The sequence below is a fragment of the Triticum urartu genome, chromosome 6A (assembly GCF_056163025.1).
Source record: "Triticum urartu cultivar PI428250 chromosome 6A, HENAU_Tu73, whole genome shotgun sequence".
Lineage (NCBI taxonomy): Eukaryota > Viridiplantae > Streptophyta > Magnoliopsida > Poales > Poaceae > Triticum > Triticum urartu.
The window spans coordinates 124,157,663-124,176,835 of NC_141878.1; the positions used below are offsets into that span (position 1 = coordinate 124,157,663).

Below are 19,173 nucleotides of genomic sequence, written 5' to 3' on the forward strand. Positions count from 1 at the left end.
GGAGCTACGAAACTCAAGTTATGAACAAACGAAGTTTGAATTCAAATCTGATCTAATTAAAATTTTAAACTTTTCAAAAACATGTTTGAGTTGGATTAATGGATAGAGGAGATCATAACGAAGACGTGGGCGTTGGTTTCGTTGGATTTGGACTAACGAGTAAAAAGTAGTGATAGATTGAAGTACAGGGACTAATCTGTGAAGAAAGTTATCACGAATAGGTCCCTGGCCTAAATAAATAAGAAAAAGGAAAAATCTATCGAGCGAACGCTCGCTACAGAACATATACGACGAAAACCGTTCGCTAAAGAAGCTAACTAATGAACGTTCATTAAATAAATAAACCTAAACAAAACCGGTTTTATAACAAAACCGATCTAGCGTTTTTTTAAGAAAACCTAACTCTAAAAATAAACCAGACCGGGCGGTTTTATTACCGGTTCGGGGGTTTTCTTTTGAAAACCGGCGACGGCGTTTTCCGGCAGCGGCGGTTACCGCGGCGATCGCTGGAGTCGGGGGGACGACGGCGGCGGCTCCGGTGGTCGCGGAGGGCAATGGCGCGGGGCGGCAGCTCCACGTGGCGGCAGGGCAAAGCGCGGGCGGCGGCGCAGGCAACCGCGGCGAACGACGCGGCGAGGCGGCGAGCGGCGCGGCGCGCGGTGCAGCGGCGGCGCGGCAACGGCGGCAGCAGATGCGGCGGCGGCGCGGTTGTGCGGCGGCGGCGAGAGGAGCGACGGGGCCCGGGGCCTCAGCTTATATAGGCAGGGAGGGGAGGTCTCAGGAGGCGTGGAGGAGGGGCAAGGGGAGGCGTGCCCGGCCGGGACTCGACGGCGGCGGCGGAGTCGGCCACGCTCGGGACTTCGTCCCGAGCTCGAAGACGGGGCGACGCGGGCTGGGCCACGGCCTGTTGGGCCGGCTGACCTGGCGCGGAGAGAGAGAGAGAGAGAGCAGTGCTGGGCTTCGGCCTGGCACTGTTCGAAGAGTTTTTTTTATAAACATTTTCGTTCCAAAAGAATAAAAGCAAAATAACTAAAAATATTATATAGGCATATAATATATCAAAATTTTCAGAAAAAGATTTTCTGCAACATGAACATTTTTCTAGCATTAAATAAAATACACACAAATTCAGATAATTCAAAGAGTGCTACTGGTCTATTAAAATCCAGTAAAAATCATTTTAAAAATACCAAAATGATTTCAAATAAATTTTTCTTCAATTTTCTAATGTAGGGAATCATGTTACCCTAATTTCCATATATTTTATTTTTGGAGAAAAATAATTTGAATAAAACTCAAATAAATCCAAATTGAAAATTAATTCCAAAAGGACTTGAAATTGATCCTTTGAAACTCCCAACTCATATTTCATAATTTGAAGAAGTCATTTTATCTTCTCTCGTGAAAATCATTGAGTTGCATAAAGTTTCTGAAGTGGAAAATATTTCCCAATGGAATTCAAATATTTTTCAAACACCCCTTTCATTTTAAATGGAAGAAGTCATGTCATCTTCTCTCTAGGGTTTTGTATTTGAAAAGAATTTGAATTCACGAAGATCAGAAAACAAATATGAAAGTTTGGGAAAGTCCTTTTATTCCCTCTCATTTAACTTTCAAAAGTTTCGAATTCACTCACTTTCAGACAATCAATCAAACAATCAGTCAAATCTATCTATTTATTATAACATTTCAAAATTTAGAATTTTGGGATGTTACAGTAGGCTTGCTGGATGGTGATGGGTTGGATGAGATTTATCATGTAATCGAGTTAGTTTCGTTAGGGTTTGATCCCTAGTATCCACTATGTTCTGAGATTGATGTTGCTATGACTTTGCTATGCTTAATGCTTGTCACTAGGGCCCGAGTGCCATGATTTCAGATCTGAACCTATTATGTTTTCATCAATATATGAGAGTTCTTGATCCTATCTTGCAAGTCTATAGTCACCTACTATGTGTTATGATCCGGCAACCCCGAAGTGACAATAGTCAGGACCACTCCCGGTGATGACCGTAGTTTGAGGAGTTCATGTATTCACTATGTGTTAATGCTTTGGTCTGGTACTCTATTAAAAGGAGGCCTTAATATCCCTTAGTTTCCAATAGGACCCCGCTGCCACGGGAGGGTAGGACAAAAGATGTCATGCAAGTTCTTTTCCATAAGCACGTATGACTATATTCGGAATACATGCCTACATTACATTGATGAACTGGAGCTAGTTCTGTGTCACCCTAGGTTATGACTGTTACATGATCGATCGCATCCGGCATAATTCTCCATCACCAATCCATTGCCTACGAGCTTTCCATATATTGTTCTTCGCTTATTTACTTTTCCGTTCCTATTGTTATCATCACTATAAAACACCAAAAATATTACTTTTGCTACCGTTACTTCTGCTACCGTTACCACTACTATCATATTATTTAGCTACTAAATACTTTGCTGCAGATATTAAGTTATCCAGGTGTGGTTGAATTAACAACTCAACTGCTAATACTTGAGAATATTCTTTGGTTCCCCTTGTGTCGAATCAATAAATTTGGGTTGAATACTCTACTCTCGAAAACTGTTGCGATCCCCTATACTTTTGGGTTATCAAGAATCTTCTCTTCTTTTGTAAGGAGTCGCACACTCATTGGAGTAGTGTCCGGGTCTTCCACAATTGTAGCAATCTCATTCATGACTTGAAGATCTCTTGTCATTGTAGGACCTTGACTTGGAGCTTCTTTCCTTGCTTCTACTCTTGTAGAACTTGTTGAAGTTCTTCACCATTAGGCTCAATTCTTCATTGAAGGTTTGTTTCTCACTTGATGATGTGGGAGCTTCACATAAGGCTTTGTAAGCACCACTTGACTTGTTGTGGAGCTCTTCCTTATCCTTAAGTGACGTCTCATGAGCAACAATTCTTCCAATGACTTCCGTTGGCTTGAGATCTTTGTAATTGGGCATCATTTGGATCAATGTGCACACGGTATCATATTTTCCATCCAAGGCTCTTAGGATCTTCTTGATGATGAATCTATCGGTCATCTCTTCACTTCCTAAGACGGCAATCTCATTTGTGATGAGAGCAAGCCTAGAGTATATTTCAGAGACACCTTCACCATCCTTCATTTTGAACTTGTCAAGTTGACTTTGAAGCACATCCAATTTGGATCCTTGACGGAGTCGGTACCTTCGTGCATATCAATCAAAGTATCCCAAATTTCCTTTGCATTCTCAAGACGGCTGATTTTGTTGAATTCTTTGGGGCACAATCCGTTGAAGAGAATATCACAAGCTTGAGCATTGTATTGCAGCATCTTCAACTCTTCCGCAGTAGCTTCACGGTTCGGTTCTCTCCCATCAAAGAATTCACCTTGCAAGCCAATACACACAATAGCCCAAACGGCGGGGTTATGTCCAAGAATATGCATTTTCATCTTATGCTTCCAACTAGCAAAATTTGTACAATCAAAGTAAGGACCTCTACGGTGGTAATTTCCCTCGCTAGACACCATACTCTCCTAGGTTGTGAAACCAAGGCTATGATCACCAAAGGCTATGGAAATCAAGGCAAATAGAGACCAAAGCTCTGATACCACTTGTAGGATCGAAAGTATGTCTAGAGGGGGGGTGATTAGACTACTTGACCAAATAAAAATCTAGCCTTTTCCCAATTTTAAGTCTTGGCAGATTTTAGCAACTTAGCACAAATCAAGTAATCAACCTACACATGCAATTATAAGAGTATAGCAGCGGAATGTAAAACAATTGCATATGAAGGTAAAGGGAGGAGTTTGGAGGGAGCAAACGCAATGTAGACACGGAGATTTTTTATCCGTGGTTCCGATAGGTGGTGCTATCGTACATCCACGTTGATGGAGACTTCAACTCACGAAGGGTAACGGTTGCGCGAGTCCATGGAGGGCTCCACCCACGAAGGGTCCGCGAAGAAGAAACCTTGTCTATCCCACCATGGCCATCGCCCACAAAGGACTTGCCTCACTAGGGTAGATCTTCACGAAGTAGGCAATCTCCTTGCCCGTACAAACTCCTTGGTTCAACTCCACAATCTTGACGGAGGCTGCCAAGTGACACCTAGCCAATCTAGGAGACACCACTCTCCAAAAGGTAATAGATGGTGTGTTGATGATGAACTCCTTGCTGTTGTTCTTCAAATGATAGTCTCTCCAACACTCAATTCTCTCTCATAGGATTGGATTTGGTAGAAAGATGATTTGAGTGTAAAGCAACTTGGGGAACGCTAGAGATCAAGATATATGTGGTTGGAATGGAATATCTTAACCTCAACACAAGTGTAGGTGGTTCTCTCTCAGAAAATGTATGTTGGAAGTATAGGCATGTTCTGATGGCTCTCTCCACGAATGAAGAGTGGGTGGATGGGTATATATGGCCTCCACACAAAATCTAACCGTTACACACAAATCACCAAACTCGGTGGGACCGAATTATAAAACTCGGTCAGACCGATTTAGTTCAAAATGTGAACGTTAGGATTTTCGGTGGGACCGATTCCATTAGGGTTAGGGCATAACATAATCTCGGTGAGACCGATTACACAAACTCGGTGGGATCGATTTTGGTAATAGACAAACAGAGAGTTGGTCAGGCAAACTCGGTGGGACCGATTCGCTCATCTCGGTTAGACCGAAATGTTACGAAGGGGAAACAAAGAGTTTGCATTGCAATCTCGGTGGGACCGATCGCTCATCTCGGTTGGACCGAAATGTTACGAAGGGAAACAGAGAGGTTGCAATCCCATCTCGGTGAGACCGAGATCCCTATCGGTGAGACCGAAGTGACTAGAGTTTGTGGTAGTGGCTATGTCAAGTGAATTCGGTGGCACTGGATAGAAGATTTCGGTGGGGCCGAGTTTGACTTTTGGTTTGGGACATATGTGGATATGAGAAAGTAGTTGAGGGTTTTTGGAGCATATCACTAAGCATTTTGAGCAAGTAACTCATTAAGCAACACCTCACCCCCTTTTAATAATATTGGCTTTTCCTATGGACTTAGTGTGATCTTGGATCACTAAAAGTAAAATGTAGAGTCTTGTGCTTTGAGCTTGAGCCAATCTTTTGTCCTTAGCATTTTGAGGGGTCCACTTTCTAATCCATGCCATGCCAATCATTGAGCTTTCCTGAAATATTTATCTTGAAATAGCATTAGCTCAATGAGCTATATGTTGTTAGGAATTACCAAAACCACCCAGGGATAGTTGCACTTTCACTTCCCTGCAGCTACACCCCCCGCCCGGTCGAGCCACCTCAGTCAACGGTGTAGGTGGACTGAGCTCTCGCGGTTGTACGGAAGTGCCAGCACGCTAAGGATGGGCAGATCAACCACTACGCCTTGACAGATGGGCACATGTGGCGCCATAGTGTTGTGTATGGGAGGATGCGCCAACGCACCACCGCGGATGGGAAGTTCTGCCACTACACCGCTGTAGATGGGTGGATATGGCACCGCGTTGCCGTGTATGGGCAGGTGGGCCAACGCGGCACCGCGTATGGCCGGATGTGCCACCGCGTTGCCGCGGATTGGTGAACGTGGCACCGCATCGTCTTGGATGGGCGGATGGGCCAACACGGCACCTCAGGTGGCCGGATGCGCCGCTGGTCGCCGCGGATGGGAAGACCTGCCACCACGCCGCCACGGATGGTGGATGTGGCATCGCGTCACCACAAATGGCCTGATGTGCCATCGCGTCGCCGCGGATGGGAAGATATGTCACCACTCCGCCGCGGATGGGTGGACGTGGCATCACGTCACCGCAAATGGGCAAATCTTCTGTCGCGCCACGACCGATGGGTAGATCTACCACTAAGAGTGGACCAGTCTAACACCGAAGTACGGGGTCGACGGTGGTCACCGACGAAAAAGCGCACAAGAGTCGGCGGTTTGGCTATGGTTTGGTTGTGGAATAGGGAAGGTGAAGGAAAAAAACGAACATAAACTGAAGGAAAAGACCGTGCGCCCAGGTACTCACCACATGTGGGTAGTTCCTAGAGCCAGACCGTCCGTGCTAGTTAGAGGATTTAGGTTGTTGAGCAAACCGTCTCCAAAATTTATTACAGACGGTCTCGACTATCCAACCACCTTGGAGGTGATTATTAGAGGCAGCTTTGTCCTGCTTGGTCACAACGGCTTCCGAGGGCCGCTTCTAATGCCCCTTTTTTTACTAGTGCATGTTGGTGTAGAGATCGGGTGGATCTTTTATATATCCGTATATTATTTTTATTGAAAAAACTGCTATGAGAGAAGTAGACTCAAGCCCCCCTCACGTTAATTTGTACCTAAAAACCACGACAACAAACTATTTTAAGATCTCTTTGCAAAGAACAAGTAGTGAAAATAGATTTTTATCTGGACTAGTGATTTAGAAAAAATGCATTTTAAATTTTACTCCCTCCGTACATTATTATAAGATGTTTGGACATTTTAATACCGACTACATACGCATTGAAACGAGTGAATAAACACATTAGAACGTGTCTACACAAGTACAGTTTAGAACACAAAGTATTAGAACATCCTTTAGTAGTGGATGAAGGGAGTAGAAAATAAGTTTACACAGATACAATTATTCTGTATGCCATGACAATGACTTCCAAATCATTGTGTGTACGCCGTGAAGTGAGAAGCGCGTTCACCGTTTAGCATCTCGGCACAAAAAGATCCTCCTCCTTTCACAAAAGGTCATAAAGCAGCAGGGACCGTGACAGGTGGGCCCCTGCACGTCCGCCCCTCCATTGACAATGCTGACTTCTTCTCCGCCTCTTCTTCTCTCCTATGTTCTCTTGTGCGCTGCAGAGCAGCCTCGCCTGGCAAGGTCTCCTCGTCATCGTCGTCGCCCATGGCGGTGGCGATCTTCCTCTCGGGCTTCCTCCTCGGCCTCCTCGCGCTCGCTCTCGCGGAGGGGGCGGCGCTTCTCTGGGCCGTCCGCGCCCTGCGCCGCCGCGGGCCAAGGCCTCCTCCGCCTCCGGAGGCCGCCGCCGCCGAGCTCTCCGGCGACCGGCCGTTCCCCGCCGAGAAGCAGGTCAATAAACTTGAAACTGCCCCGCGTAGCCTCCCATTTCTACCGATTTCCTTCTCCTGTTTTCCTGCGTCGCAATTGCAATCCTGTGGAGTAGGCAGGTCAAGCAAATGGGGGTCTATCAATAGCTTGCAGGAAAGAAAGTTCGTTTACTTTATGCAGAAAATTTCTTGGAACCAGATTCTGTCGTCTTTCTCTAGTTGTTGTGACTGAATTCCTGGTGCTGATTGGAGAAGCAATCTGTTCACCTGAATTTGCACCTTCTCTCTGTTCTGTTGTATATAATGCAAAGCAATAACCTTACGGCTATACTTGTTGCAGGGTTTTCTCTGGATGTTAGAGCCAGGAAAGGTGCCAAAAGTTAGAAACGGCAACCGCTTACCACCAACTGGGGTTCAGAAAGGCGTGAAGGATAAAAAGAACATCGTCGAGGTTTCTCCGATAAGGATGCGGGCTAAAATTCAAGGCCACTCGCTTGTCTTGACAGGTTCCGATGGTTCTCAGATAACTATTGGGCTTCTGGATTGCACTGTTCTTGCTGTTTCTGCTTCTAACCTACCGTCGCGTAAATGGTTTGTGCATATAAAATTTGTTATCATACACTGATCTTCAACGTTTTTGTGCCGCATTAACTCATATTTATGTTCAGTGTGTGACCTGTATTACCAACATCATAGCCTTGATATATGGTAGGGTAGATAAGCATGCTTATATTTTTGGATTCAGCTAAAGACTAAGAATGCTTTATTTTTCAAGTTAGATGTTCTTAAAAGTTGACATTATTTTCCTACTTTGCCTATTTAATGTGGATGCTGCAATACACTTTGCATATGCACTCTAGTTTCAATGTAACTACCATTTATATTTATCCATTTTCTTTCAGGTCTAAGAGGTATCCGATAAAACTAGAAAGCAAGGGATCTGAGATTTGCAAGCGGAGCAAGGTATGCTATCTTTATGTGGACACCTCTTGGGAGAAAGAATCATGGTGTAAAGCACTTCGTCTTGCATCTTCTACAGACAAGGAGAAACTGAAATTGCATACCAGGTTGAGTGAAGAGTTCAGAAGTTACATATCCTCTTTACACGCTGGATACCCTTGTTTCCTGAAATCAACTGCACTTTCTGCTGAGGATCGTGAAATTATGGACAAGGCAGTAAAGTCTGATGGGTCGTCAAAAATGCGCCTTTTCCTTAAGAAGTTGGCTAGGAAGGCATCTATAAAAGCTCCCCAGTTGACTAGAACAAGCTCAACCTCAGCACAAGCAGAAAGAAAGACGCTCCAAAAAACACGCAGCTACAATGGTGCCGCACTGATTGATGCACAAGAAGAAAGGTCAAGCAGTAGTTCATCATTACTAGACATAAAGCAACCCAGTACACCTAGTTCTGATTTCAGTTACAGCAACAGGTTCTCAGATTCTCCTGAAACAAATGTAGATGAAAAGTTTACTGACGAAGGCACACTTTGTTGGAACCTCCTAATCTCTCGGTTGTTTTTTGATGCTAAAATGAGTGATGATATAAGTAAATCCATTAAAACACGCCTTCAGGTTAGATAATGCTTACATTTAAAACAAGTAAACTCATCCTTCAAACATGTTTGCTAATGGTTAGTTTTCTTGTTTTTCAGCGAAAATTGTCAAACATGAGAACTGCCTCCTATATTGGTGAAATTACACTTACTGATTTCAGTCTTGGGGAACTTCCACCATATTTGCGTAGGATGAGAGTCGTCCCAAGGGATCTCAATGAACTGTGGGCTTTCGAATTTGATTTTGAATATTGTAGTGAAATAATACTGAATGCTGAAGCAAGACTTGAGGTTCAGGAACCAGAGCTGAAAAAAGACATAATGAGAGCTACTCCCGAAGCGGATACTAATGGCAACCAATTTGAACCTTCGCAACTTTTGGCTTCTGTAGTGGAAGATGAAGATGAGGCAGGTTTGTTTGAATTTTCCATATATTTTCTTTCTATTGCTTATTATTTCTCAGAATGATCATTTCGTTTTCTATGCAAATAACTAAGCTCGTAGTAAATGATGTATCAAACTCCTCCCAAAACCAGTGTTTGAATTGTTATGTTCACATATTTCGGCTCATGTTCATGTGCTTCTTGACTTCCTTTCATCATAACTGCATGCTGTGCATAATCATATCCTAATTGCTTATGTTCTTTCCTTTGACCCGTCGAAAGCAAGTTTCTTCATTCAGTACTTATAACTCAAAACTTACTGCAATGAGTGAAACTTGTGAATTTGCAGTCGTCTTGATGCGTAATCAGTGACTCAGAGTGCTTGTTTATCTTTTGTACCAGATGTGTTAAGGCGCTCAAAAAGCACTGGGAGGACATCAAGGTGGAAAACTATCTTGCATTCAATCACTGACCATGTCTCTCAGGTTAGTTCTTGTTCTACTTTCTTATTACACAGACTGCAGTACTGTACTGTTTACGCTTTAGACATCCAATTGGTAGTGAACACTGAACTAAGGGTTGCACATCAAAATCTAGTCTGGCTATTTTTAGTGAAGAGTTTTTCCTGTCCCTCCATTCATATGTTGCCTAGTTTTACCACAATACTTTCCTTTGCCTCTTTGTGAGGTACACTATTAGGAAAAGGTATGCCTGGCATGTTCAAACACTTGAAATCAGAGATCAAACTTTAGATAAAAAAGCTGTAGAAAGTTAAATGTATGTTACTAGTACAGCCAGGAAGTTCTGAGACATGTAATCTGTTCTTTATTCTTGCAAAAGGTGCCGTTTTCGTTGGCAATTAAAGTAACTTCTATTCGTGGGACAATGCGCATGCATATAAAGCCTCCTCCCTCAGATCAAATCTGGTATGGATTTACATCAATGCCAGAGCTTGTGTGGGAATTGGAGTCTTCAGTTGGGGACAGGAAGATCACCAACAGCCACATCGCTTCGCTTATCAGCAACAGAATCAAGGTGTCCCTTCAACTTACTTGATCTGATCACCGTGTTACTTATTTGTGAAACCTGTATGCTTAATTCCGGAACGTGCCCTACCCTACAGGCTTCGCTTCACCAAAGCTTGGTACTGCCGAATTGTGAAAGTATTCCCATGTCATGGATGATATCAGAGAAGGATGATTGGGTGCCTCGCAGAGCTGCACCTTTTATATGGCTGAATCGTGAACACGGCGAGGCAGCAAGCAATCATAGTTCAGACATGGGTAAGCTCCAGCCTGATGATGTTGCCGCACTAAAGGTCAGTTCCAACAGCGAAGCTAGCAAATCAAGTCCACCTGCTCCTTCAACTAGAAGCGACGACAAAGCGCTGAAGAAGGTGACATCCACTCGTTGGCCTAACCAAGAATCCACAACAGAAGCATCAACCAGCTCTGGTTCTTCCGTACCTTCAGAAGCTGAACCTTCTAACCAGTTGATGGCGCCGCTGCTGAGCACCAGGGAATTCGAGGAAGATGCTTCTGAAAATCCAGCAGTGGGCTCTTCTCTTCAGTTAGTAGCGGTGGTACCTGCTGGGCATCGGCGGCCGCCATTGTCATCCTCTGCTTCTCCTGGGGAGTATGACCTAAAGAGGAAAAGCAGCAAGCGAGCTGCGGTGATCGGTTTGGGGAGGAAGATGAGCGGCAAATTGGAAGAAAAGACGCGGCATATTGTCGAGAAGATTAAGGAGAGTTCTGGAAAGGAGCAATAGCTTGGAGATAAGCACCCACTTAGTTAGAAGTATATATTTCCCAAAATTTATATCCTTGCTTATTCCTCTGCTGGAAATGGAAATTTGGAATGTCCACTGTTAAGATGTTGTACAGTCTGGGAATTGTGCTCATGGTTTTAGGGAGCCATTGCTGCCCCAGCATAGTTTACAGTATATATATCTATACGTGGCAATTACTCCTAGAAAGAAATTGGAGAGTTTGCAGTTACATAAATGTATTAGTTTGTGGGGGAAATGACAAAGTTGTGTGTATCATTTATACTGATGAAATACAAAAGGAGACTCCATATGTGAAAAGTTGCAGTGGAAACTAAGCATTTGTTTACGATGCAGGGATAGTTAGTTAAACTGAACACCGACGCCTCTTTCATCACTGATTCTGGTCAAGGTTTCGGAAATGGATTGCTCAATGCTTGCAAACTAGCTGAACTTTGTGAACCTTGTGAGCTCATGCATTCTGAATGTAATGCACATATTGACTAGTTTTCTACTCGTTTTTCTCAAAAAGTAAATTCATCATCAAGTTGCATATGGATAAATGTAAAAGAATATCCAGACACACCTTCTCTGTCTCGGTACATGTATATATACATGGGGAAGATCAGTACATACCACACCAACAGTTCATATCATTTGGCATGCATGTACATCCTAGCTAGCCTCAAATCCTAGATCCCAGCCAAGGTTTACTTTGCAGCGCTGCTCTGCTTCTTTTGGAGCCTGGATTTGCGTTCATGCGACAGCATTCGGGCGAAATGGATCAGCTCTTCCTCGTTGGTGCCCCTCTTCAAGTCCGGCACGCTTTTTCCGGTCTCGACGTCCACTCTGCACACCTGTTTCTTCAGTAGTGCCTTGCCGACGTCGACAAGCATGTTCAAGTTCTCTGGCGTGGCCACGTCGACGGAGCAGGTGTTCCCCTTGAGATCGTCATCCTGGATGCGAAGGTAGCGCCTCTCGCAATGCAGCGCCTGAAAGAGCACGGATGCGTGGATGTCCACAAGGTGAGCGCTTGCCTGACAAAAGCTATCGATGAGCGGCGACACACCTTTGTTGTAGAGCCACCCGAAGATGCCCCACTTGCTGCACTGGGCTGCATCGAACTTGTCCGCGAGCTTGGCCGACCCGGTGCCGAGGGAGAGGATGAGGAACTTCCCATAGTCGGCCGGCTTGATGGGGAAGAAATCATTGTTGCCCATGAGGATCTGCTTGCTGACGTGGGTCATGGCCAGCAGCGTCGGGTTGTTTGCCGCGACGCCGCCGTCGATCAGATCGAATGCGCGTGGCTTGCTGTGCTTGTCCGTGGTCTCGAAGTGGTGGCCGGGCAGGTAGGTGGGCGCGGCGGACGTGCTGATGCACACGTCGGAGAGGAGGGCGTCTTTGGAGACGTCGCTTTGAGCCTGCACACACAAGATGTAGTGATCGACGTTACTGCGACGTACTCAGGCAACACACATACATGTAATACATGAACGAGGGAACACGTTTATTTGGAGTGGAGGGGGAAGAACTTACGTCGTATCTGGAGAAGATGATTGGCTGCAGCAGCTTGATGTCGAAGGTAGGGACGACGATGTTCTGCAACGCTTGACTCACGCGTGTCTTCCCGAGCAGCTTTCGCACGACGGAGTGCAGATATTTGCCGTTGTACTTGGGCCCCTTGATGCTCTTCAGCAAGCCGAGAGGCCCGCGCTTGACGCGAGGGAAGATCTTTGGGCAGTGCTCCAGGTAGAAGGCGTTGATGTCTTTGGCGGCGAAGAGCGGGCGGCCGTCGGCATTAGGGGCGGTGAGCATGGCGGTCACCAGCCCGCCGGTGCTCGTCCCTGCAATCACGTCGAAGTAGTCGGCCACCCTGGCCTCGGGCCCATCAAGTTCCTGCAATCAGTTGCACACGCCAACAGTTAGAACCAAGGACGTGGAATGGATGAAGCAAACGCAGGCAAAGAAAACAGCAACAGTCAGAACAGAACCAACGGCGTGTAATGGATGAGGCAAACGCAGGCAGGAAACAGCAAGAGTGAGAACGGAGCCAGTGCCGTGAAATGGATGAAACAAACGCAACCAGGGAAACATAAAAAAGTTGATCAAATTCTCACCTGGAGCTTCTCTTCGAGGAAACCGAGGATGGTGCCCGGGATGATGCCGCGTACGGCCCCGCCGTCGATGCTGAGGACGGTGACGATGCTTCCATACGACGGCGTCGGGGTTCGTGGCGTCGGGAGCAGGCGGCTGGACTCTGGGGACTCGGCCGCCGCCGGGTTGACGGTGAGTGACTTGAGACTCTTCAGCTTGGGACAAGGCATTGCTACGGGATCAGTGCAGTGGATGAGGTGAAAATGGGGAACAGAGGAGAGCAGAACTTCAGAACGGGAACAGAGAGAGAAAGAGAGGTTGCTTGTGAATTGGATGTGATGTGTGCGCCTATATATAAGGCAGGGTGCGCAACCGCCGGGTCGAAATCGGACTGGATACGGCGCGTCTATTTGGCAAGGCTGGAAACTGATTTGGGGTGAAGCTCGGACTGGACACTACCACGCGTGAGGGAAGTGAGGAAAAGGAAAGCGATTTGGTTCCGAGCCACGCTCGACGCGTCAATCATTAATCAGTGTCTCGAACCACACCTGGCTCGGGTGATGTCGGTTTGGGGTGGCGCTTGCCGTTTGTAGCCATTTTATCTCGGGCTTCGCTAGAGTAGATAATAACGATAATAAAGAGCAACTCCAACGCGCTTTATGCTTTTTATTAGGGTCCGAATAACTGCCACACGTGTGGCATGGACGGGAACCCGCCCGCACGCCTCGTGTGGCATGGACGGGAACCGGCCCGCACGACCACGTCCACGCGCACAAAAGCACGGCCCGCATGTCCGGTGTGTGGCAACCCCACCCGCACTGCCCCGTCCGGGCCAGACGACCCGCTGCCCGCATGACCCAGCCGTTCCCGGCCTCCGATCCATCCCCTCTCTTGTCTGCCGCCATCGTCCCCCACCTCTCGAACCCCGACCTCCGTCGTCGGCCATCTCTGGTTGCCATGGCAACCAGGGCAGATCCGTAGGGCGCTCCCACCGCAAACCACACCCCAACCCTCCCCACCCCCAGCCCCCACTCCAACCCAGCCCTCCAGAGACGATCATCTAAAACCAGGTGAAATCTTCCGATCTCATCCTTCTCATCCTTAAGGCTGAAAATCTCCCGATCTTGTACTGGGTCCATGCTATAGGGGTAGAACACTGCATGGTTCAGTGTATATTCGCAATTGCCGAGCAGAATACATCAGATCTGCCATGTACTACGTTTGACATTAACTTAAGTTCATAGTTTAATTGACGCAAATAGTTGGGTATGAAATGGATGAGTAGGAATCCCTAAAAAAGGGCAGGAAGGACAATATTTGAAATGAAGGGGGTGGGAAAAATTAATTGCCACTTGTGTATAACGACCGTTGCCACCTTTCGTTGTCAGTAGCTGCCACCTATTTTGACCTGTTGCTTGCCATCCCTATCTTCTATGTGCACGCAGCAGAAGAATACAATTCTTGTGGATTGTTGATGCCTTCTTGTTCATCCAGTGATTGAGAACACATCGGAAAGAAGCGAGACACGGAAAGAATGAATCACGAAGATGGCGTTGATGTTTGGGGTTCTCAAAGGCCAGAAACACCCCCTTGGAATGCATCAGAGTACAGTCAACTCATCTCTGCAGGGCCGTTGCTGCCACTACTAGAACAGTATGCAGGCGTAGGTATGATGCATGATAACAAAAGAAGAGAACAGTTGCCATCTTCGCAACGATGAAGATGACATTCTACTTATGTCATACACTGTCATTTTTTCACAGGTTCTTATGACCAAAACACTCATAGGGGGCCCCCGTGGCAAGTTCAGTCACAAGGCGCTAGCACTGACAAATGTACGGGTAGCCAACTTCAACTAGCTAGTATGGCTAATCAAGGTAATGCAAAACGAAAAAAGAGCACATACTGCCGTGGACATGAAAAATGAACATGCAAAAAAACTGGCAAAAGGACTCACGAGTTATCATGGGTGAAAATGCAGAGCCTTCATGCAGCACGTGGCATCAGGCAGCACCCATGTATCTGCCATCGACGTCATACACATGTGAGTCCATAAAAAAAGTGAAGTTGCGGATGCTCAATTAGCAGAAGGAGCATAGTTGACAACTACAATTGCCATGACTGGACATCTACAGTTGCCATGAATTAAAAACTACACTTCTCATCCCTGAACAACTGTTGTTGCCATCCCTGGACACCTGTAGTTGCCATGGAGGAACAACTGCAGTTGCCATGCCAGTGCAACTACATTTGCCATGCCATGGCAACTGCAGTTGCCATGAAGGAACAACTGCGGTTGCCATACTGATGCAACTACAGTTGCCATGCCAGTAAAACTGCAGTTGCCACATCAGGGGCAACTGCAGTTGCCGTGCTAGCACAAAACTGCATTTGCCATGAATTGACCAACCACTACTATGCTTACAGGTTATTACGCTGGTGGTAACCCGGCAAACGTCTCGTGGCAAGCTTCACAAATTGCAGGTGGAGCACGTCATTATGGTGTCACAGACCACACAAGATGGTCAAATGCAGCACAACAAGGTAAGGAAAAAAACTAAACCACAAAAAACAGCGCTACATTTGTTATTTGTAGGCAAAACAAATAGTTGCCATGTTTGTTGAATAGTAGCTGCCATGACTGGACAGCTACAGCTGCCATACATGTCCACGCGCAGACTCACGGCTTGCTGTTTGAAATGATGTCATGCCAAATCACTCGAAGATGGTGTGATCCGTTGCGATACACATGTTATCCAAACAAAAATCTTACTCTCGTACCTATTTTTTCTATTACAGGGCCTACAACTACACCGAACAGCGGCGCGGGGACATCTACGACGGGGAGCTCTGAGCGCACGGAAGACGCGTTTCACCAGCCAGTAGACAATCATGCCGTAAACAATTTCGAGTCAGAGTCGGGAATGGCAATCATTCCAGCAATGCCGACAAGCACCCCTTTGAACACAAGCACTGACAACACTCAAGTAGATGGAACTGCCGCCGATACTGAAGTGAATGATGAAACTGACGACGCCGCACAAGGGGATGAAGATGGTGGGCAATCAGAGATCGTGGTACCTCAGCCACCATACATTGGGCAGAGATTTGAATCGTTCGAACAAGCAAAGGAATACTACCATACATATGCAAAGTTCCATGGATTTGCGGTCAACATCGAGTACCATAGGAAAATTAAGAAAACTAACGAGTACAGCAGAGGTGAGATGAGGTGCCACAAGGCACGGAGGAACAAGAAGGGGAAAGGTGTTGCGCCTGTCGTTCCAGAACGAAAGAGAGGTATCATTCTCAAGACCGAGTGCCCTGTCCGGTGTAAGCTAAACGTAGATGGAGCACAGTGGGTGGTCAATGAATATTTTGACGAGCACAACCACCAACTCATAAAGAAGTTCGACCTGGTAAAATTTCTGACCGCCCACAGAGGGTTCACCCCCGTCGAAAGGCAATTCGTAAAGCTGCTACATGATTGTAACGTCGGTCCATCAAGAATGGTACAGATACTATCTCTCATCCACAGCAAAAAGGGGACTCTGAGTAGCATGCTGTACATACCAGCTGACATCACAAACCTACAGGCCAAGTACCATAGAGAGAGCAAGTTGGCAGACATAGAGGCCACAATGGCCTACTTCGATGAAAAAGCGAAGGAAGATCCAGATTTCTTCTACAGGATAAGGTTGGAGGATGAGGACCGTGTCAGGAACATGTATTGGGTGGATGGTGCTGCAAGGAGAGCCTACAAACATTTCCGAGATTGCATTTCATTCGACGTGACGTACCTCACCAATATGTACAAGATGCCATGCGCTCCGTTCATAGGAATAAATAACCACAATCAATCGTTGCAGTTCGGCTGCGGACTCGTCCGGAACGAAGACACGGATGGGTACGTTTGGCTGTTCAAGACCTTCTTGGAGTGCATGGATGGACTTGCTCCGATGAACATAATAACAGACCAAGATTTCAGCATGCGTGCAGGCATAGAGGAGGTCTTTCCGTTGGCAGTGCACAGGCACTGCAGGTGGCACATTATAAAGAAGGCTGAGGAGACGCTAGGACCGTTCTTTGCTGACCGTCCAGAGCTGCACAAGGCATTCGAGCTGTGTGTGGACCACAACTTGACGGTGGAGGAGTTTGAAAGGAGCTGGATGGCCATGACTGAAGCACATCAAGTCCAAGACAATGAGACTCTTGTTAGCCTGTGGGAGAAGCGAATGTACTGGGTGCCGGCCTACTTCATGCAGTGCTTCTTCCCCTTTCTGCAGACTACGCAGCGCAGCGAGGGGTTCAATGCTGTTTTGAAGCGGTACGTCAGCCCTAGCAACTCATTGCTACAGTTTGCCAAGCAGTACACAACTTTGCAACAAAAAATTCTGGGATCTGAGCTACAGCAAGAAGCGACCACGGCACTAAAGCAGCCAAAATTGCTAACGTATTTACCGATAGAGAGGCAAATGAGCAAGATATACACCAACAAGATCTTTAACAAGTAAGTCAGTTGCGTTACAGTCTTATTTGCAGAAAAAGCACCAAGTCAGTAGGTGCCTTATAGAGTGCAATGCAGTTGCCATGATGTGCAGTTGCCATGTTTAATGAAATACTGTTTGCCATGCTTACTCAGCTGCATGATGCCATGTTCAATGAAAATTCTGTTTTGCCATGCTTGCTCGGGTGCATTTTCCTTGTTGAATGAAGTTCAGTTGCCATGTTTAATGCACTGTGCTTCCATTGGGGCATGTTGGCATGCAAATGCCAATGTCAACTGGAAAAATGTTATATTGGCGACACATATGCCGAAATGCAGTTGCCATGTTTAATAAAATGCATCTGCCATGTTTGTTGAAATGCAATTGACATGTTTACTCAACTGTAGATGCCATGTTTAAATAAAAGGGCAGTTGCCATGTTTTATGCAATGTGCTTCCATTGGGGAATGTTGGTGTGGAAAAATGACGATGTCCAATTGAAAATGTACTACAGTTGCCATGTCTAGTGTATTGCATTTGCCATGTCTAGTGTACTGCATTTGCCATGTTCAACGTACTATATTTGACATGTTCAATGAACTATGTTTGCCATCTTCAAACAAAATGTATTTCTATTTCCATGACAACATAAGGTGGTACAAGAAAAGAGCGCACGATAGTTTAATAGAAAACACACAAAACTTGCAGATTCCAGGAAGAAATAAAGCGTGCCAGCATGTTCACGGCTTTCCAGGTGGACGAACATACGTTCAAGGTGTGTTCTATTTTGGGCATGTCAGATTCAGAACCTGAAGACCCGGACAAAGGAAGGAACTACTTCATCAAAGCCTTGATAGGCGAAGGCGAGTACTACTGCCAATGCTGCAAGTTCGAACGGGACGGCATTGTGTACTGTCACATACTAAAAGTAATGGATATGAACGCTGTGACATGGATGCCCCACCATTTCATAAGGCGGCGATGGACTTGGGACGCTGACGACGCGTTGGCGCCGCAGACAACACACGCAGTTCTGGCTGTGCATGACGAGAGACCTAAGTCAACCATGGAAGCCGTGAGGCACGTTGTGCTGACAAAGAACTATGCTGAGCTAATTGATGAAGCGTGCAAGAGTGATGAGACAGCGAGAGTCGCAGAAAAACACAGGAAGGCACTAAAAAGAGAGCTTGATGAGATCAAGAAGAGGAAAGCTGAGGAAGCCTTACACCGGTTCCCCCGCACATCAAGTGTGCCTTCATCCACGGGGCCATCTAAAGGAAATATGCCCTAGAGGCAATAATAAAGTTATTATTTATTTCCTTATAATCATGATAAATGTTTATTATTCATGCTAGAATTGTATTAACCGGAAACATAATACATGTGTGAATACATAGACAAACAAAGTGTCACTAGTATGCCTCTACTTGACTAGCTCGTTAATCAAAGATGGTTATGTTTCCTAACCATGAACAATGAGTTGTTATTTGATTAACGAGGTCACATCATTAGTTGAATGATCTGATTGACATGACCCATTCCATTAGCTTAGCACCCGATCATTTAGTATGTTGCTATTGCTTTCTTCATGACTTATACATGTTCCTATAACTATGAGATTATGCAACTCCCGTTTACCGGAGGAACACTTTGGGTGCTACCAAACGTCACAACGTGACTGGGTGACTATAAAGGAGTACTACAGGTGTCTCCAAAGATAGATGTTGGGTTGGCATATTTCGAGATTAGGATTTGTCACTCCAATTGTCGGAGAGGTATCTCTGGGCCCTCTCGGTAATGCACATCACTTAAAAGCCTTGCAAGCATTGCAACTAATGAGTTAGTTGCGGGATGATGAATTACGGAAC

The 19,173-nt window shown here is 46.0% G+C and overlaps 3 protein-coding genes across 3 annotated transcripts; 2 read left to right on the forward strand and 1 right to left on the reverse strand.

The window, feature by feature from the left end:
• Nucleotides 1-6,760: 6,760 nt before the first annotated feature.
• LOC125516186 (uncharacterized) lies at nt 6,761-11,062 on the forward strand. The gene is made up of 7 exons (XM_048681668.2): nt 6,761-7,045; nt 7,364-7,614; nt 7,926-8,595; nt 8,676-8,988; nt 9,362-9,444; nt 9,800-9,994; nt 10,083-11,062. Exons 1-7 carry the CDS (start codon nt 6,863-6,865, stop codon nt 10,725-10,727), a joined length of 2,340 nt encoding a protein of 779 aa, XP_048537625.2. The 5' UTR covers nt 6,761-6,862; the 3' UTR covers nt 10,728-11,062.
• Nucleotides 11,063-11,196: 134 nt separating this feature from the next.
• Nucleotides 11,197-13,486, reverse strand: LOC125516648 (patatin-like protein 1). The gene is made up of 3 exons (XM_048682010.2): nt 12,842-13,486; nt 12,261-12,620; nt 11,197-12,145 (listed from the first exon to the last, which is right to left on the reverse strand). The coding sequence occupies exons 1-3, from the start codon at nt 13,046-13,048 to the stop codon at nt 11,435-11,437; spliced, it is 1,278 nt and encodes a 425-aa protein (XP_048537967.2). The 5' UTR covers nt 13,049-13,486; the 3' UTR covers nt 11,197-11,434.
• A 184-nt stretch (nt 13,487-13,670) lies between these two features.
• On the forward strand, nt 13,671-18,596 carry LOC147964408 (protein FAR1-RELATED SEQUENCE 5-like). Its single transcript, XM_087529966.1, has 7 exons — nt 13,671-13,769; nt 14,338-14,485; nt 14,582-14,695; nt 14,800-14,862; nt 15,246-15,362; nt 15,618-17,328; nt 18,014-18,596. Exons 1-7 carry the CDS (start codon nt 13,671-13,673, stop codon nt 18,594-18,596), a joined length of 2,835 nt encoding a protein of 944 aa, XP_087386092.1.
• The last annotated feature ends 577 nt before the right edge of the window (nt 18,597-19,173 follow it).

What these genes read in the sequence shown, in the direction of transcription:
- LOC125516186 (XM_048681668.2), top strand. Translation starts at nt 6,863, where the DNA reads ATGGCGGTGGCGATCTTCCTCTCGGGCTTCCTCCTCGGCCTCCTCGCG. An exon ending in AACCTACCGTCGCGTAAATG is followed by an intron (nt 7,615 to 7,925) that starts GTTTGTGCATAT and finishes ATTTTCTTTCAG; the next exon opens with GTCTAAGAGGTATCCGATAA. An exon ending in GGAAGATGAAGATGAGGCAG is followed by an intron (nt 8,989 to 9,361) that starts GTTTGTTTGAAT and finishes CTTTTGTACCAG; the next exon opens with ATGTGTTAAGGCGCTCAAAA.
- LOC125516648 (XM_048682010.2), bottom strand. Translation starts at nt 13,048, where the DNA reads ATGCCTTGTCCCAAGCTGAAGAGTCTCAAGTCACTCACCGTCAACCCG. An exon ending in TCCTCGAAGAGAAGCTCCAG is followed by an intron (nt 12,621 to 12,841) that starts GTGAGAATTTGA and finishes AACTGATTGCAG; the next exon opens with GAACTTGATGGGCCCGAGGC. An exon ending in TCATCTTCTCCAGATACGAC is followed by an intron (nt 12,146 to 12,260) that starts GTAAGTTCTTCC and finishes TTGTGTGTGCAG; the next exon opens with GCTCAAAGCGACGTCTCCAA.
- LOC147964408 (XM_087529966.1), top strand. Translation starts at nt 13,671, where the DNA reads ATGACCCAGCCGTTCCCGGCCTCCGATCCATCCCCTCTCTTGTCTGCC. An exon ending in TCCGTCGTCGGCCATCTCTG is followed by an intron (nt 13,770 to 14,337) that starts GTTGCCATGGCA and finishes ATCGGAAAGAAG; the next exon opens with CGAGACACGGAAAGAATGAA. An exon ending in AGAACAGTATGCAGGCGTAG is followed by an intron (nt 14,486 to 14,581) that starts GTATGATGCATG and finishes ATTTTTTCACAG; the next exon opens with GTTCTTATGACCAAAACACT.